Source organism: Diceros bicornis, chromosome 6 (assembly GCF_020826845.1).
Source record: "Diceros bicornis minor isolate mBicDic1 chromosome 6, mDicBic1.mat.cur, whole genome shotgun sequence".
Taxonomy (NCBI): domain Eukaryota; kingdom Metazoa; phylum Chordata; class Mammalia; order Perissodactyla; family Rhinocerotidae; genus Diceros; species Diceros bicornis.
Genome location: NC_080745.1, coordinates 94,717,957 through 94,735,032, shown reverse-complemented (window position 1 = coordinate 94,735,032; position 17,076 = coordinate 94,717,957). Strand labels below are relative to the sequence as shown.

The 17,076-nt window shown below is 49.9% G+C and overlaps 1 protein-coding gene across 2 annotated transcripts in view; it reads right to left on the bottom strand.

Moving 5' to 3' along the window:
* The window catches only part of INPP5A (inositol polyphosphate-5-phosphatase A), a 236,041-nt gene that overhangs the window by 73,655 nt on the left and 145,310 nt on the right, over window positions 1–17,076 (bottom strand). For both annotated transcript variants that reach the window (XM_058544330.1, XM_058544331.1), the window contains exons 5-6: window positions 13,453–13,516; window positions 2,928–3,031 (exon numbers count right to left, since the gene is read on the bottom strand). In XM_058544330.1, coding sequence (XP_058400313.1) covers window positions 2,928–3,031; window positions 13,453–13,516 — 168 coding nt within the window. The remainder of the gene's footprint in view (window positions 1–2,927; window positions 3,032–13,452; window positions 13,517–17,076) is intronic.

The window sequence follows — 17,076 nt, the reverse complement described above, 5'->3', positions numbered from 1 at the left end:
CTGGGCCAGGGGGAGTAGGGACCTCTCAGAAAGAAGCCCTCTATCCGGCGAGATATGGTGGTCAGAGCTGCCAGGGGGCTGGGGGAGGAGCAGGACAGCTCGTGGCTTCCGGCCTGAGGCGCCCAGACAGCAGAGCAGCCACTGGAGGTTTTTCCAGAGGAACCCCGAGGTATCAAGGAAGCCTGACTCCCCATGGGGGCCGATCCACATGGAGGAGCCCTGCCTCAGTCTCCTCCTCCTTCTGCCGGCCCAGAAAGACAGAGTGGTCCTCACAGAAGCCTCTTTTTCAGGGAGCGTCACAGCCGACAGAGCCTGGGAGCTGCCAGTGACCCCAGCTCTGAGGAGGAAGGTGCAGTGAGAGGACATGGAATTCTGGAGTCACCCAAGAGGGACAAGAGACGCCAGGGAGACCGAGTGAGTCCCTGGGGCAATGAGGGCCGCACACTGGGTGTCTGTCGTGAGCTGGGTCATCAGGGTGTGTCTCGGCCCTCAGGGAGCCCGCGTGAGAGTGGGAACACTGTCCAGACACAAAGCTGCACTGCTGCGTGGAGAGTGGCCTGGAGAAACACGCGCCTCGTGGGAATTAAGCCCAGGCAGCGCCCAGCGGAGGCCTGGTCCCTCGGCACACAGCTCTCAGGAGGAGGACTGGGAAGAGGAGGGGGCTTGTCTCCATGTGCGACATCTGTTGTCCCAGGGCGCCCACGGGAGCAAAGCCCAGAGCGCTCCTCAGCCTGGAGGCCAGGCCCCCGCCCTGTCGCTGCCTTTGCAACAGTTTAGAACTTCTAAGCGGCAACTAGATAGAGGAGGAAGCCGCAAACAAAGATAGCACCTCAGATGTCCCCGCCTCCCCACTGTCACACCACGCGGGCCCACGTCCAGTGCTGCCCGCCGACCATCGTGAGACCTCTCAGCCCCACCCTGGCCGCCCAGCCCCTGCACTGACCTGGGTGTGGCGGCCTCATGGCCACCCCCAGTGTGCATTGCTTCTCTCCAGGTGCATGGCCCCTCGTCCGGCCTGTGGCCCTCACTGCCCTGTGTGTCCTGCTCCTTGCTGAGGGCCCACCACTGTGGCTTCTCTCCTGACTGACCCCTACCAGCCTCCAGTCCACCAGGCACCGCCTCCTCTGGGGCATACCTTAGCCCACCCCCAAGTGGGCATGCGTGCCTCTCCTGGGCTGGGACAGGACCTCAGGATAAGGAGGGAAGAGCCAGAGACGACCTGAGTCTCCAGCCCAGTCACGCATGGCCAGTGGTGCCCCTGACCAAAACAGAGAGCACAGAGAGGCGGGCCTGAGAGGAGCCTGGCAGCTTCTCACCCAGTGGGTGTCAGGTCATCGGGAGGAGAACCAGGACCCTGGACAGCGTGTGGTGTGGGACCCTCCCGTGGAGAAGACGCCAGCACATCAGAGCCTCTTCCTTGGCCAGCTCAGGGCTGTCCCCAAACCGACCCAGTGGACCTGGTTAAGGTTGCTCTCCTGCTGTGCAGGTGCCAGTGTCCAGGAACAGGCCAAGACCCCACCTCAGCTGTAACCGGGCCCTGAAATTGACTTCTTCGCCCTCGGCATCTCCAGGAACCACAGCCCTGTCCTCTTGACGGGACACTGCCACAGGCCAATGTTCAGGGAGGGTCACCAGGATTCACTGATTCGGTGTGCTCGTGGAGGGTCGAGAACAAGCTTCCAGAGCCTTCTGGCCCCGTACACCTCCAACCTCAGGAGAAGCAGGGGACAGCGGAAGGCCAAGGGTAGCCAGGACGGGAGGCCGGCCCCCTGACACTGCGTCCTTGGCTCGGGGACAATGGATGAGGAAGCCTTGCCCCAGCGTGACAAGTGCACCCATCCTTCATGGAGGCAGCCACAATCCCTTCACTCCAGGCTCGGGTCATAAAGCAAGTTAATAAAGTTGTGGCCTTGCTGGAAATCAGCTCCGAGGGCAGGCGGGGCATCTCCACCGAGCGGCAGTCCTCTAGCAGAGGGCACTCGGCAGAGCAATCCTTCTTGTGGCTGAGCAGACGGCTTCTGTCACCAGGAAGCAGGCCACACAGGCGTATAAACATGACTGTCAGAGGCAGACGTCCAGGTCTGCAAATTCACCACCCAAGTGCTTCAATCACAGCATCACATCCCACCCTGACTAAGAGATGATAAAAGGCGGGGTGACCGACTCGGGATCAACATGTGAATTACACAGGCTTAGGAGACTCCAAAAATGCTGGTTATAATGTTTACTAAAAAATACCAGAATCCAAAATTAGGTGTGCAGTGTAATGGTTGCATAAATGTAAGTATAAAAAAATGCACTAAAACCCAAAGGAACTATATCAACGTTTTCTGATTAATTCTGTCTGAGCAGGGGGTAATAAATAATCCCCAGAAATTAATATTTCTCTTAATTTCTGAACTCTGTAGGAAGCAGACACTGCTGCTGGGACACAGGGTGGGCAGCTTGAGCCTGGCTCAAGGCTTTATCTGTGAAACAGCCAGAGGGCCCACTCGAGCCCTCTGGGGACGGGAAGACACCCCAGGTGCCACAGCCCCGGCACATCCCACCCGCTGGGGCTGGGGACCATCACTGGCCAGACCGACACCCACACCTGAGTCTGCGGGGAGGCCCACAGCGCACACCAGGCAAAGTGAACTAAGGATTCTTTTCCTACATCTTTTGGGGAAGGTTCCTTTGCCTGAACAGGATGATTAGAAAATGTGCTGATTGATGTAACAATAAACACACAGATTCCCTTGGCCCTCACCTAAACAACCCAGATGAACCACACAGGCTTTAGAATCTCCCAGAAAGCAGAATACTGGAGCGTGACAGCAGCCAGAGGTGACCCTACCACGAAGCATGAAGATTTCACATCCTAAATTGCACTTCTGACATGACCCCTCTGAGAAAGCAGTGCGTCAGTGAGAAGGTGCTGTGCGTACCTCAGGGAAGTAGTCCTGCGGAAACTTCTCTTTCTCCAGCATGGGCGTGCTCTCCAACGTGTCCGAGTAGATCTCTTTGCCAGTGACTTTTCTATACTTCTTAGCTGGAAAAGAGTAGAAGGATAATGTGAATAACTCCATCACTCCGCCCCCTCCAACCAGCCAAGTGCCACTGGGTCCCACCAGTGCAGCCCCGTGGGGAGTGAGGGAGGACCCCTGAGGGAAGACCTGATGAGGGGCGCGGACCCAGGCAGGCCACCTGCTCCTCGGGACGACCGTGGCTCGTAAATTCCCATTCCACGACCTGGAATCTGACACTCCACTTCATTATCCCCTAAGAGCTTCCAGCCTGCAGATTTACAGGGGCTAATTGGCATCCTCTGTTAAAACCGTGAATATATTTAAGAGGGCTGTAGAATTACCGTTCACTCATACCCTAATATGAATTTATTTAATAACATCGATTTCCTCCTCACATCCAGCCGACATCACTCATGTCCAGGGAAGAGGAGTTTTTATGTGAGACGGAGAGAGCAAGTACTCTGGACTTGTGCTCCCCAGCTGCCCGCCCATCACCTTGCTGGACGTGGCTCGGTGGCTCCAGTGCCCGCGCTGGAGCCACCTCCCCATCACTGGGCTCACACCCCTGCAGACACGGCTTGGTCTAGTCCTCTTCTACACCCAGGCCTGAGATTGTTCTTTCCCCCACGCCACAGTGTGGTTTATTGAACCAATGCATAAATCTATTCCTCAAACGCTTGGGGGCCCGGGTGGGTGGAGGTTGCCTGCCTCCTCACAGGATGCCACGGAGGGAGCCGGGGCAGCACACGAGACTGCCACAGAGAGACCCCAGCCCAGATGGCTGATGGACCCGTTCCCACCGCTGCCAGCCCTACATCACATGTTCCCCCGCTCCCAGGCCAGGAGTGCCTGATACCAGGGTGAAGTTCCTGGGATGTTAGGAAGTTCTCGGGGACTGGCTTTGGAACAAATGACGAGTGGTGCTGTGAGTTTCTGTGGGGGTCATGCTCCCCGCCCCACGAGCAGCCCATACCTGCGGTTTCTGGAGCCCCATCCACCCCATGGCCCCACCACCTCAGGCAGCACAGGAATGAGACAGGAAGACAGCATCCTGGGCACAGGCCCCTCCCACCATTCACTAGGTGGAGAGCGACCCCCAGGCAAAAGCAAAGTGCAAGAGGGTGAGGACTTGGAGGAGATGAGCCTGGAGCCTGGGCGTGGTCTGGGCTGGGCCAGCAGGACACAGGACAGGACGTTTCAGTGATTCCGATACACAGAACAGGGCACATGAAATGGAGCTTTGCGTTCACTGGACCCTCTGCTCCCTGGATCTTGCTCCTGAACCATGGAGATGAGTCCCTGAGACGACTGAGGTGCGTCTGGTTCTGAGGCTGGTCCCCGAGACCCCCTTACCAACCACTGTAGCTTCCCACGGCCCAGTGGGGGAAGGCGGCAGCCGCCCCCAGGGCAGGTAGGCCCAGGCTTGTGTAAATAAACACACTACCATTATGCCACCGGGATCCCATTCAAAACACCCATTTGCGACTAGAAATGGCACAGAAGTGCGTTTAATCACAGGAAGCACTTACTGTAACCACCCATCCATCTCCGCAGAAGGACAGCATTTATCAAACATCACCCCGCACAGCTGCCATCACACTGGGGAGGTCAAAGAGAGAGCGCCATCTGGGAAGGCCGTCGGCACACCTGCCCGTCACAGGCACGTCATGGCCACGCTCTCCTTCACGAAGCAGACGGACAACCCGATACAAGAGGGGAGCTCAGCACTCCTGGGGGGCCGGCCTGCCCTGGCACCACCCAGTCCTTGCTCACCCACCAGCGATGTGGCGATTCTCACGTGGCCCCAGCCTGCAGCGTGGGCTCCCTGATCTGCCTCACCCCATCCCTCCCCAACCCACCCCAGCCTTCCCCAGCTCCCCTCCTTGCTACTAAGTCCCCTGCAAAGGTCCTGCGCAAACGTCCCTCTGCAGCGTGACATCTCCCTTCTGGGTTCTTCCTGCACCAGTTGGCACCGGGACATCCACTGAGCACTGTGGGGCCGCGGCCAGGAGTTGAGGACATGGACAGGAGGCACGGCCTCAACCTCCCCGGGGGCACTGAAGACACGGACATGGACCAAAGACACGTGACATGGAGCTGGACACGGATAAGGACACAGAACTCAGTCTGGACCTCTGGGGCCACAGGACTAGGGACGGTCTCATCTTGGGAGAACCTGTGCAGAGCCCCATGGCACAGGGACACTCCCTAAGTATGGCCACTAGGAGAGGCCTGAGCCAGGTGTTGATGGAGGAGCCTGGACCAGGAGGGAAGGAGGAAGGAGAACGCTGCAGATGGAGGTAAGTGCCACTGCCAGACCGGAGGAGAACGAGGGCATGTCATCTCGAGTGACTGCCCAGGAGAAATGAGCACCTCCAGCAAGAAAGGGAAGGAAGCCCCCAGAGCCCCCAAGCAGGGCTGAGCCGATGGTCTGTCTAGAGGAGTAAGGGGCGGACCCAGGCCCCTGAGAGGTATCTGTGGAGGGCAATGGCCAGACAAAGCTCCAGCCCCTCGCAGCGGTTCCGACTTCTGCCCTGTCCTAAGGGATGCCGTGCCTCCCCTCAGGCTGGGCTAGGGACTGAAGGCACAGGATCACCGAGCTGCTGCTGTCACCATACTGGGAGGGGTGGCGGACTTGGCTGGCCTCCTGGATGCGGAAGCACCAGCCTGTGGCACCGCTTACACTGCTGAACAAACACGTAGCGCACTCTGCACAGGGGGTTATTGGTCACAAATGAGGGAGTGCCCATCCACATCTTCGTTTTTCCAAAGGCCCCCTTCAGCTAACAGCCATGGCTAGGCTTGAGTTGCACCCATACCTGAGAATAAAGAAAAACATTCCTTCTAAAGGTCTGTTCAGGTTCCTCGTAGCAAAGGCTGGATCATCACAACCCACCAGGGGCACCGGTCCATGAGCTGCAGAGGGGTGGACGCCCCAGGACAGACATCCACAGGGCAGATGCCCCCAGGACATGTGCCCCCAGGATGGACATCCACAGGACTGACAGCCCCAGGACGGGCGCCCCCAGGATGGACATCCACAGGACTGACAGCCCCCAGGACGGGCGCCACAGCACTCAACTAACCAGGCGTGTGCAGGTGCAGAGAGACCAGCAAAGCGTTACCATGGGACAGCAGCGGCGGGCAGCACACAGCCGGCCGTGTTCTACGTGAATGAAGAGGGGCGGGAGACTGCTGCAGGATGGCAGTCTGCTTGAGAGGAAAACCCTTGTCACCTCTGAGGAAAGAAGAAAACATCAGAGCGTGCAACCTCGCTTACTGCGAATATTTTCTGGAGAGGAGGCCTGCATTCTGTGTTAAAAAAACAGACTTTATTTTCCGGAGCAGTTTTAGGATTATAGAAGATTGAGCAGAAAGTACAAAGAGATCCATTACCCCACCCTTCCCGACAGTTTCCTGTTACTAACATCTTGCATTAGTGTGGTACATTTGTTATAAGCGATGGGACAACACTGATACACTGTAAGTTGATACTTTACATTAGGGTTCACTCTTGGTGGTGTACATTCTACGGGTTTTGACAAATGCACAACGATATGTATCCACCATTGTAGTATATATATATATATCAGTTGACTTTATTTATGGTAGTCTATTTCTGGGATCTCTCTTTTGTTTCACTGATCTATTTGTCTGTTCTTTCACCAACACCACACTGTCTTGATCACTGTAGCTTTACAGTAAGTCTTGAAGTTGGGTCATGTCAGTCCTCCAACTTTGTTCTTCTTCTCCTATATTGAGCGGGCTAATTGGGGTCTTTTGCCTCTCCATATAAACTTTAGAATCAGTTTGTCAATATCCACAAAATAACTTGCTAGAATTTTGAGTGGGCTTGTACTGAATCTATAGATCAAGTTGGAAGAACTGAGATATTGACAATATTGAGTCTTCCTATCCATGAACATGGAACATCTTTCCATTTATTTAGTTCTTCTTTGATTTCTTTCTTCAGAGTTTTGTAGTTTTCCTCATATAGATCATGTGCATATTTTGTTAGATTTATTCCTAAGTACTTCTTTTGTGTGTGTGCTAACGTAAATAGTATTGTGTTTTTAATTTCAAATTCCACCTGTTCATTGGTGGTATATAAGAAAGCAACTGACTTTTGTATATTAACCTTGTACCCTGCAACGTTGCTTACTAGTATCGGTTTTTGTTGTTGTTGATTTCTTGGGATTTTCTACATAGATAATCATGTCATCTGAGAACTAAGACCCCACCAATAAGCCTTTTATTTCCTTTTCTTGTCTTACTGCATTATCAAGATTTCCAGTACGATGTTAAAGAGAAATGGTGAGGGGACATCCTTACCTTGTTACTGACTTTATGGTCTCTCACTATTAACTATGATGTTAGGTAGTAGGTTTTGTAGGTGCTGTTTATCAAGTTGAGGAAGTTCCTCTATTCCTAGTTTGCTGCGAGTTTTTATTATAAAAGGGTGTTGGATTTTGTCAAATGCTTTTTCTTCATCTATTGATATGATCATGTGATTTTTCCTCTTTATCATACTGATGTGATGGATTACATTAATTGATTTTTGAAAGTTGAGCCTTGCACACCTGGAATAAATCTGAACTGGTCATGGTGTATATTCTTCTCATACATTTTTGGATTCAAGTTGCTAATATTATGTTGAGGATTTCTGCCTTTTATGTTCATAAGACATACCAGTCTATAGTTTTCCTTTTTTAAAATATCTTTATCTGGTTTTGGTATTAGGGTAATTCTGGCTCCATAGAATTAGGAAGTTTACCTTCTGCTTTTGTTTTCTGGAAGAGATTGTAGAGAACTGGTATAATTTCTTCCTTAAATCTTTGGTGGAATTCACCAGTGAAACTATCTGGGCCTGATGCTTTCTCTTTATAGAAGGTTATTGATTACGGATTGAATTTCTTTTAATAGATAAAGGCCTATTCAGATTATCTTGTCCTCCTTCCATGACCTTGGGTAGATTGTATCTTTCAAGGAATTGGGCCATCTAAGATATCAAATTTATAGGCATAGACTTGTTCATAATACACTATTATCCTTTTAATGTCCATAGGATCAGCAGTGATGGCCCCTCTTTCATTTCCAATGTTAGTAATTTGTGTCTTTTTTTCTGTTAGGCTGGCTAGTGGTTTACCAATTTTATTGATTATTTCAAAGAACCAGCTTTTGGTTTCATTAGTTTTCTCTATTGAGTTCCTGTTTTCAATTTCATTGATTTATGCTCTGATTATTGTTACTATTATTTTCTTTTTTTAGGAAGATTGGTCCTGAGCTAAAATCTGTTGCCAATCTTCCTCTTTTTTTGTTTTTCTCCCCAAAGCCCCAGTACATAGTTGTATATCCTAGATGTAGGTCCCTCTAGTTCTTCTATGTGGTATGCCACCTCAGCATGGCTTGACGAGCAGTGAGTAGGTCTGCACCTAGGACCCAAACCAGTGAACCCCGGGCCGCCAAAGCTGAGCACACGAACTTAACTGCTACACCACCAGGCCAGCCCCTATTATTTTCTTTTCTTGTGCTTACTTTGGATTTAATTTGCTCTTCTTCTAGTTTGCTAAGGCAGAAGCTTAGATTATTGATTTTATCTCACCTCTTTTCTAATTTATGTATTTGATGCAACAACTGTACTGCTTTTGCTACATCCCACCAATTTTGATGGTTGTATTTTCATTTTCCTTTAGTTCAACATATTTTTAAATTTCTCTTGAGACTTGACTCATGTGTCATTAATAAGTGTGTTGTTTTATATCCAAGTATTTGGGGATTTTCCAGCTATCTTTCTGTTATTGATTCAAGTTTAATTCCATTGTGCTCTGAGAGTATACTTTGCATGATTTCTATTCTTTTAAATTTGTGAGGATGTGTTTTATGGCCCAGAACGTGTCTATCTTGGTGAATGTTCCCTGTGAGCTTGAGAAGAACGTGTACTCTGCTGTTGGATGAAGGAGTCTATCTCAATCAGATCCAGCTGATTGATGGTGTTGAGTCCAACTATGTCCTTACTGATTTTCTGCCACTGGGTCTGACCACTTTGATAGAGGGGTGTTGAAGTCTCCAACTATAATAGTGCATTCATCTATTTTCTTTGCCGTTCTATCAATTTTTGCCTCATGTATTTTGATGCTCTGTTCTTAGGTGCAAACATGTTAAGGATTGTTAGGTCTTCTTAGAGAACTGACTCTTTTATCATTATGTAATGGCCTTCTTTATCCCTGATAACTTTCCTTGCTCTGAAGTCTGCTTTGCCTGAAATTAATATTGCCACTCTAGCTTTTTTTTTGATTAGCGTTAGCAGTGTATATCTTTCTCCATCCATTTACTTTTAATCTTTATGTGTCAATATATTTTAAGTGGGTTTCTACTAGACAACACACAGTTGGGTATTGTTTTTTTAATCACTCTCACAGTCTCTGTCTTTTAATTGTGTATTTAGGCCATTCACGTTTAAAGTGATTTTTGATATAGTTGGAGTAATACCTTCCATATTTGTAACTTTTCTATTTGCTGCCTTTGTTCTTTGTTTCTTTTTTGTCTTCCACTCTTTTCTACCTTCTCTGGTTTAATTGAGCATTATATATAATTCCATTTTCTCTCTACTTGTAGTATACCAATTATACTTCATTGAAAAAAATTTGTGTGTTTGCCATAGACTTTGCAATATACATTTACAACTAATCCAAGTCCACTTTCAAATAACACTACATTCCTTCACAGATAGTGCAGGTTCCTTATAACAGAGTAATCCCAATTCCTCCTTCCCACTGCTTATAACATTTCTGTCACTCATTTCACTTATCCATAAGCTATAGTCACCCAATACATTGTTGCTATTAACACTTTGAACAAAAGTTATCTGTTAGATCAATTAAGAATAAGAAAAATAAAATATTTTATCTTCATTTATTCCTACTCTAGTAATCTTTCTTTATGTAGATCCAAGTTTCGGACCTATATCACTTTCCTTCTGTCAAAGACTTCTTTCAGCAAATCTGTGGGAAACAAATTCCCTCAACTTTTGTTTGAGAAAGTCTTTATCTCCCCTTCACTTTTGAAGGACAATTTTGCTGGATACAGAATTCTAGGTTGGCGTGTTTTTCCCCCAACAATTTAAATATTTCACACCAGTCTCCTCGCTTTCACGGTTTCCGAGGAGAAGCTGGATGTAATTCTTACCACTGTCCCTTTACAGGTACGGCGTGTCACACCCCCTCCACCTCCCCAGCTTCTTGCAAGATTTTCTCTTCATCTTTGGTTTTCTGAAGTTTGAATGTGACGTGCTTAGGTGTAGATTGTTTAGTATTTATCCTGCTTGATGTTCTCTGAGCTTTCAGGATCTGCGGCTTGGTGTCCATTGTTAGTTTTGGCAAATTCTTGGCCATTATTACTTCAAATATTTCTTCAGGTGCTTTCTCTCTTACTTACCTGTTGGTATACCCATTATGTACATGCTACACCTTTTGTAGTTGTCCCACAGCTCTTAGATATTTTGTTCTGTTTTTGTTTCTTCTCTTTGCTTTCCAGCTTGGAAAGTTTTTAATGACCTATTTTCTGGTTCACTGATTCTTTCCTTAGCAATGTCCAGTCCGATGAGTCCATCAAAGGTATCCTTCATTTCCGTTACAGTGGTTTGACTTCTGGATCTCCCTTTTGCTTCTCTCTTAGTTTCTGTTGTTTCTCTTACGTACCCGTCTGTTCTTCCACATTGTCCACTTTTTCCAGAAGACTCCCTAGCACATCAGTCACAGTTATTGTAAATTCCCAGTCTGAAGATTCCCAATCTCTGTCTCATCCCAGTCTGGTCCTGATGAATACTTTTTCTTTTCAGATTGTATTTTTTACCTTTTAGCATGGCTTGTAATTTTTTGTTGAAAGCAGAACATGAATAATTGGGTAAAAAGAACTGTGGTAGCTAGGGCTTTTGTGCAAGGCTTCATGTTTATCTGGAGAGGAGCTGGGCTGTGTTTACTGCAGGGGTCAGAGGCTTAAATACCCTCCAGTGTCCTTGTTCTTGTCTCCTCTGCTGTCTCTGGGCTCCTGTGAGACTCCTCCTTAAACAAAGTCCAAGCTCTGCAGGACTTTCCATCCTAACATTTGTCATCACGATGTGGTGGTGAGGCTTGGGTGGAGGGAAAACATTCCGTAGTCCAATGATCAGGTCTCAGTCTTTCAGCTGGCATGTGCCCCTGGGCTGTGACCCTCACGCGTGCTTCTCAGCACCCCACCCCCACCTCAGGTGCAACAGGAAGACTAGAGGAGGCTGGAGTTTTCTACCTCCCTCCCCTAGTTGGTCAGGCCCTGATAGGACCCCAGTGGGTTGGGCTCTGGCAAAATGGTTTCCCCTGAGGGCAGACCTTTATGAACAGAACGCTCTGGGCATATTTCAAAATAGCTACTTTCCCCTCCTCTGCCAGAAGCACAAGAGGATTTTTCTCTGATCTTCACCATGAGAACATGGTGGGGCTCCTGGAGGTAAAACTCAAAAAAGTGTGGGCCCCCAAGGCTGGGTCCCTAGGCACCTCTCTCTCAAGCTTGTCCACACTCGGCCCCCAGCGTTCAGCCAACGCCCTGTGGCCATTCCCACCAGGGCCAGCTCCAGCAGCAGCCTCTGCTCCCGGGAAGCTCTGATTCTCTGGGTAGGCTGTCTGTCTCTCCAGTTTTGCGGCAGCAATGCACCTGATGACCTCACTTCTCTGAGGGATCTAAGAAGAGCTGTCTCTTTTCAGTTTGTTTGGCGTTTTTCTTGTTGTGAGGGCGTTTTTCTTGTTGTGAGGATGTGAGTGACGACTTCCACTCTCTTTGTATGTTGGAATATATACTCTTCATCTGTACCTTTCAGGAGTCCTTAAATTTCTAACTAGGTACCTGTTAAAATTCAGGCTATTTCTTCTTACAAAGTTTATTCAAACCTTTCACAAACTCTGGATTGCTTTTGCTGTAACTCAATTCAAGGCAGAAGAGCGAGCCTCGAAGAGCAGGGGCTGCAGAGCAGGGGGCAGGCAGCGGCAGACCTGCCTGAGACCCCTAGTGAGCCCTGCACCACACGGCTGTGCCGCGGGACAGCGGGAACATCACCGTGTGGAGCACTGTGAGTGCTCTCAGGACTGACACGTCCTCCTGATGGTACGGGTGCTCAGGACGCACTCAGTGTCCACTACTGCCACGCTCCTTGTCACCGACAAGGTGAGGGCCCTGGGTAAGGCTTTGCTGGAGTCAAATGTACATCTAACATACAGTTTTAAACAAACTGTGGGCTAGCCAGGTACTTTATGACTGATTTGATTTAGTAATAAGACATGTATGCAAATGATTACTTAGAAAAGGAAAAGTTCAATGGATCCGGTACATGCTCGAGCTTCGGCCATGGCTTTCTTAGAAGGGGAAAGCCTGTTCTGCCCGAGCTTTACCTGGAACATGCTGTGTTTGCACATCTCCCCTCTGCTCACTCTCACTCACAGCTCCACTGCTTGAGGACGTGACACACTGATGTCCAGTGTCTACTAAGATCACGGACAGAGCTGCCTGTGGTCCCTGTCTCCCGCCACGTCCTCTTGGCTACTCCACCAAATTCCTTCATGGAAAAGTCAGATGCTCGTGTTTAAAAGTATGTGAAGAATCCTCAGGCAACAGGGCCAGTGAAAAGTCACCCTGCTGGCTGGGATCCTGTTCTCAACATCGATGGAATCACTACTCAAGCAATTCAGAGAAGACTCTGCTTCTCCATCCCACAAGAGGCAATCTGTCTCCCAGTGAGCAAAGATCATGAATCTGAACACACTGACATAATTAGTTGCTCTCCACAGTTATTTCAACTTTAATGACATTTCAAATTAATGTGATCTGGCTCAACAGCCCAAATGGAACGCAGAGGGATTCACGTGTAACATGGAGACGATCTCAAATGGAAGAGAAACGCACAACACCCCGCAGACTGGGAGGGACAGGTATGGAAATTCTCAGATGTGGGGTAATAGACTCAAATGTCCCAAGACAGAGATGAAGGCTGTGTCATCAGAAGCATTTTAGGGCAAATCTTCTCAGTATAGACATGCAGGTTTGCCCATTAAATATGGGACAACATTTCCTGCCACAAACATGCTCTCGCCTGTTTTCTTTTGAAATATGCCATCCTCCCATTCTGTTTTCCATTTTCTCAAATTTGATAGGGACACAGATACAAAACCATTTCCTTCTCCTCTTAACTCTGTCATAGGAAAGCCAGAGTCACCTGCCTGAGCCTTGCCCTGGAGCAGGAGGGCTGGCAGTGGGGCATCCCACGGGCAGGTTCCTGGTTAGGGACCACCAGCAGGTGACTCAATTAAACCCAGACCATGCTGGCCCTCCCACAGGGACTCTGGGTGGAAGGGACTGGAAGAAGCCAGACCACCGAGCAGGGGGTGGGGGTCCACCACCAAAGGGCAGCATAGAGTCTTACCTTTAAAGTCAAATTGGTAGACATTTTTTAAGGATTCGTGAAGAAAATAAAAGCTTCCTAGTGCCTGTAGAGCAAAAAGAGAAATCAAGTGAGCCGGGCCCGGGATATTTCTAAAGTAGTCTGAGCAACAAAGAAAAAGCTCTTTTGAACTAGAATAAGAGTTTCAACTCACTGTAACTTAATCACAGTCTCTAAGACTTGAGATGTTAACCACGGTACCTACCAACACCCAAACACCAGGAGCTCAAGCCACGGAGCCCACTGCGCGGTTGGCCCTTCCTCCGCAGCCCTTCCAGCGGCCCAGCGCTGTCCACCTCTGCTGTGAGGGCTCGGGCGACTGGGACCGCTCCCGAGGGCTCAGACACTCAGCTCCGTCCCTGCCCCACCCGTGGCTCCCACCAGCTCCACACGCCAGCGTTCTCTGCCCAGTCCCTCCCTCCCTCTCACCTCCTCACCCTTCAGGACTGAGCTGCAACACCACGTCCCGGGAGCCACCAGGCCTGCCCATCGGGGGACCAACTGGACAGGCAGCCACAGAGCGCCTGCCCGGGGCCAGGAGCTATTCTGGGTGTGGGGGTCCAGTTCTGCTTTCCCCATTCAGGAAAAGGCAAAACTGCAGGGGCCGGGCTGGGGTGGGAACGGGACATCTGACACTAAAAGTTACTTGTTGTTTACCTCAAATTCAAACTTAACTTGGTGTTTTGGTGTTTTTTCTGTGTGTGTATGTGTGTGTGTATGTGTATATGTATACATATACACATATATACATATTTTTGTGTGCTCATGTATATACAGAGACGTGTGTGTGTGTGTGTGTGTGTGTGTGTATTTTTTTTTCTTTTGCTAAATCTGGCAACCCCAAAAAGGGGCCTAGGGAAATTTCAGGTGATAAACACACTCTGCCACAGGACTGCGGTAATGATTACAAAACTACACATTTCTTAAAACCCACTGAACTATGCCCTAAAAAGGGTGACTATTACCATCTGTAAATTATACCCTTATCACCCTGCCCTGATGAACGAACGAGCCCTCCTCTCGCGGAGCTCACATCCCAAGACACTCTCCTGGGGCAGGTGGTGATGCTTGACAAGACAAAGCAGAGAAAGACAGACCGAGGGGGATGGTGGACAGAGCTGCCTGAGCAGGGGAGCCTACTGTGACCAAGGGCAGTCACGCCAGAGCACGCAGGGCCTCCCACACAGGGAAGGACCTCAAGCCGTTGCGGACGATTCTATTCCAACTTTTCACCTTGAGAAGTGTCAAGTCTACAGCTGAAAGAGCAGGACAATGACGTGAGCGTCCCTCACCCAGATTCCCAGCTGCCAGCACTGGCATGCACACTCCATCTTTCTGTGTCTGTGTACACACACACACACATACACACAAACAAACATCCATGCACACATACACTGTTTTTGGTTGATCCATATGAAAGTAGCTGTCGACCCCACGACCCTTCATGCCTGAACACGTGCGCACAGATCTTCTGGTGAGAACATTCTCCTACATAACCACAAAACTATTATCTCACTGAAGAAAATCAGCAGTGAGGCCAAAAATCACCAATATCACAGCGCAAGTTAAATTTCCCAAATTCGCTGCCAATGTCTTCTACGCCCTTCCCTGTACCTCGGCCTAGAGCTTGGAGGGAGTGGCTGGCTCACATGTTGAAGGCTGCCCAGTAGATGTGGTGGGAGAGGGGCTGGAGGGCAGGAGGGAACTGGGAGAAGTCGGGGGGTTGCTGTGGTCACCCAGATGCCTGGGCGGCGGTGGGCTGGGGGGAAGTGGCCAGATCGGGGAGTGTTCTGGACAGCAGGTGGTGGGAGCAGGGGAGACAGAGGTCATGGTGACTTGGGCCTGGTCTCAGTCAGAGCCTCATAGCTCCCTGGATGCCCCAGTCTGCTCTTCAGCACTGGGTAAGGACACTCACCTGCACCACCTGTCTGACCCCGTCTCCACACACGGGAAGCCCCCCAAGAGGCAGAAGTGTCTGTTCACTTCCTGCTGAGGAAGTAGGCCAGTGACCAACCCAAGGGTTTGCTGGGCTCACCACAAGAGAATGGGGGTCTCGGCCTCTTTCCCCGGAATCTGGGCCTTGTTGAAAGGCTGGTTTCAACCCACATGCTGGGTCAGAACCATCTGCAGTATTTTCTTCCTTAGGTGTTTATTGAAAAGGTGATTCAGCAACATAATTAGAGAAAGTTTTCCAAGTCTTGTAATCCCACCCTGAGGAAAAGGGGAAACCATCCGTGACGGGATTTCCAGCACGTGTCGTGGGCCTTGCTGGGACCCTGGCTGCAAAGTTCGAGACTCTGGCCGCGTGCGTGTGCCCCTGTGCAAAGACAGCTCTACACAGTGCAATGCCAGTGGGTCCAGTGCCACTGTGAGGGAGCGACGCATGTGAAGCTGCGCCCGCGTTCTAAGAGAGATGGGCTACCGAGTCAGTTCAACCTTCATATTTCTGATATCACCTACCTGCTCCCACATTTTAAAATAAATGTGTCATCATGCAAGCAAAGCTAAATTTACTATCATGTGAAATTTAGATGGAACATAAATTTATTTTAATAACTATAGATAAAAAACAATGTATTAGAATCAATCAACTCTTGCCTCCAAAAAATACCAAGTCATTTTCACGTGGGGACTGGCCAGGCCCACATTTTCCAGGTCTGATCTACGACCGTGGAGGACCACCAACCAGGGTAGGTGTCTGCAGCCTCTCGCGGAGGTGACACTGCACTTCCTTTGTATTACAGTGCGTGCACACACACACACACAGTTTCCCTTTGTATTACAACACACACACACACAGAGTCTTCCTTTGTATTCCAGCACACACACACACACACACACACACACACACAGTTGGCAATGTAAGGGTTAAACTGTCAAGTTAGAGCTCACATCTTCCTGAACTCCTGCTTGGTTTTAAGTCGTCTTTTCTAGTTGTCGGCTCTACAAGAAGTCTAGCTACACAACGCAGAGGACCCCAGGGTCCTGCCCCTCACATGGTGGGCTTTGCGTGGCTGGGCCCGCTCCCACTGCTGTTTCTGTGTGGTCATCTGCCCACTCCCACTACTCTGTGTAGCCATTTGCCTGCCCTGGGTCCACTCTGGCTGCCCCTCCTGTGATGGGCGAGTGTCTGGGTCCTGCTCTCTCTCCCTCACACCATCTCCCTGCACCCCCCACTCCCAAACGTGCCATCTCCGGGCTCCCATCCATCCACCCACCCAGGTGAGCTCACCCCCCCACATCAAATCCAGAGTTCAGTCTCTATTTGCGCACTGTGTGGGGTCACCATCGACTCCTTTCCCTCTCCCGTCCCATACTGGTGCCATCAGCACATCCCGCCAGTCCACCTTCTGATGAGGCCACCTACATGCTGTCATACGCACACCTTCCCAAAGACCGACTGGTGGGACCCTGCTCCATGATGCCAGTTAGTCCAGGTGGCGGGTGTGGGGCAAGGGTTCCACGTGTGCACAAGGGCACATGGTAAGGGCCTATGGCACACCTGCAAACCTCACACACCCCAACTCCAGTGTGCCCCTCCCCAAAGGTTGCCACAGTCTTGGAGTGGTAGTTCCTGGCAGTGCTTTTACATCCTGGGGGTGCTGT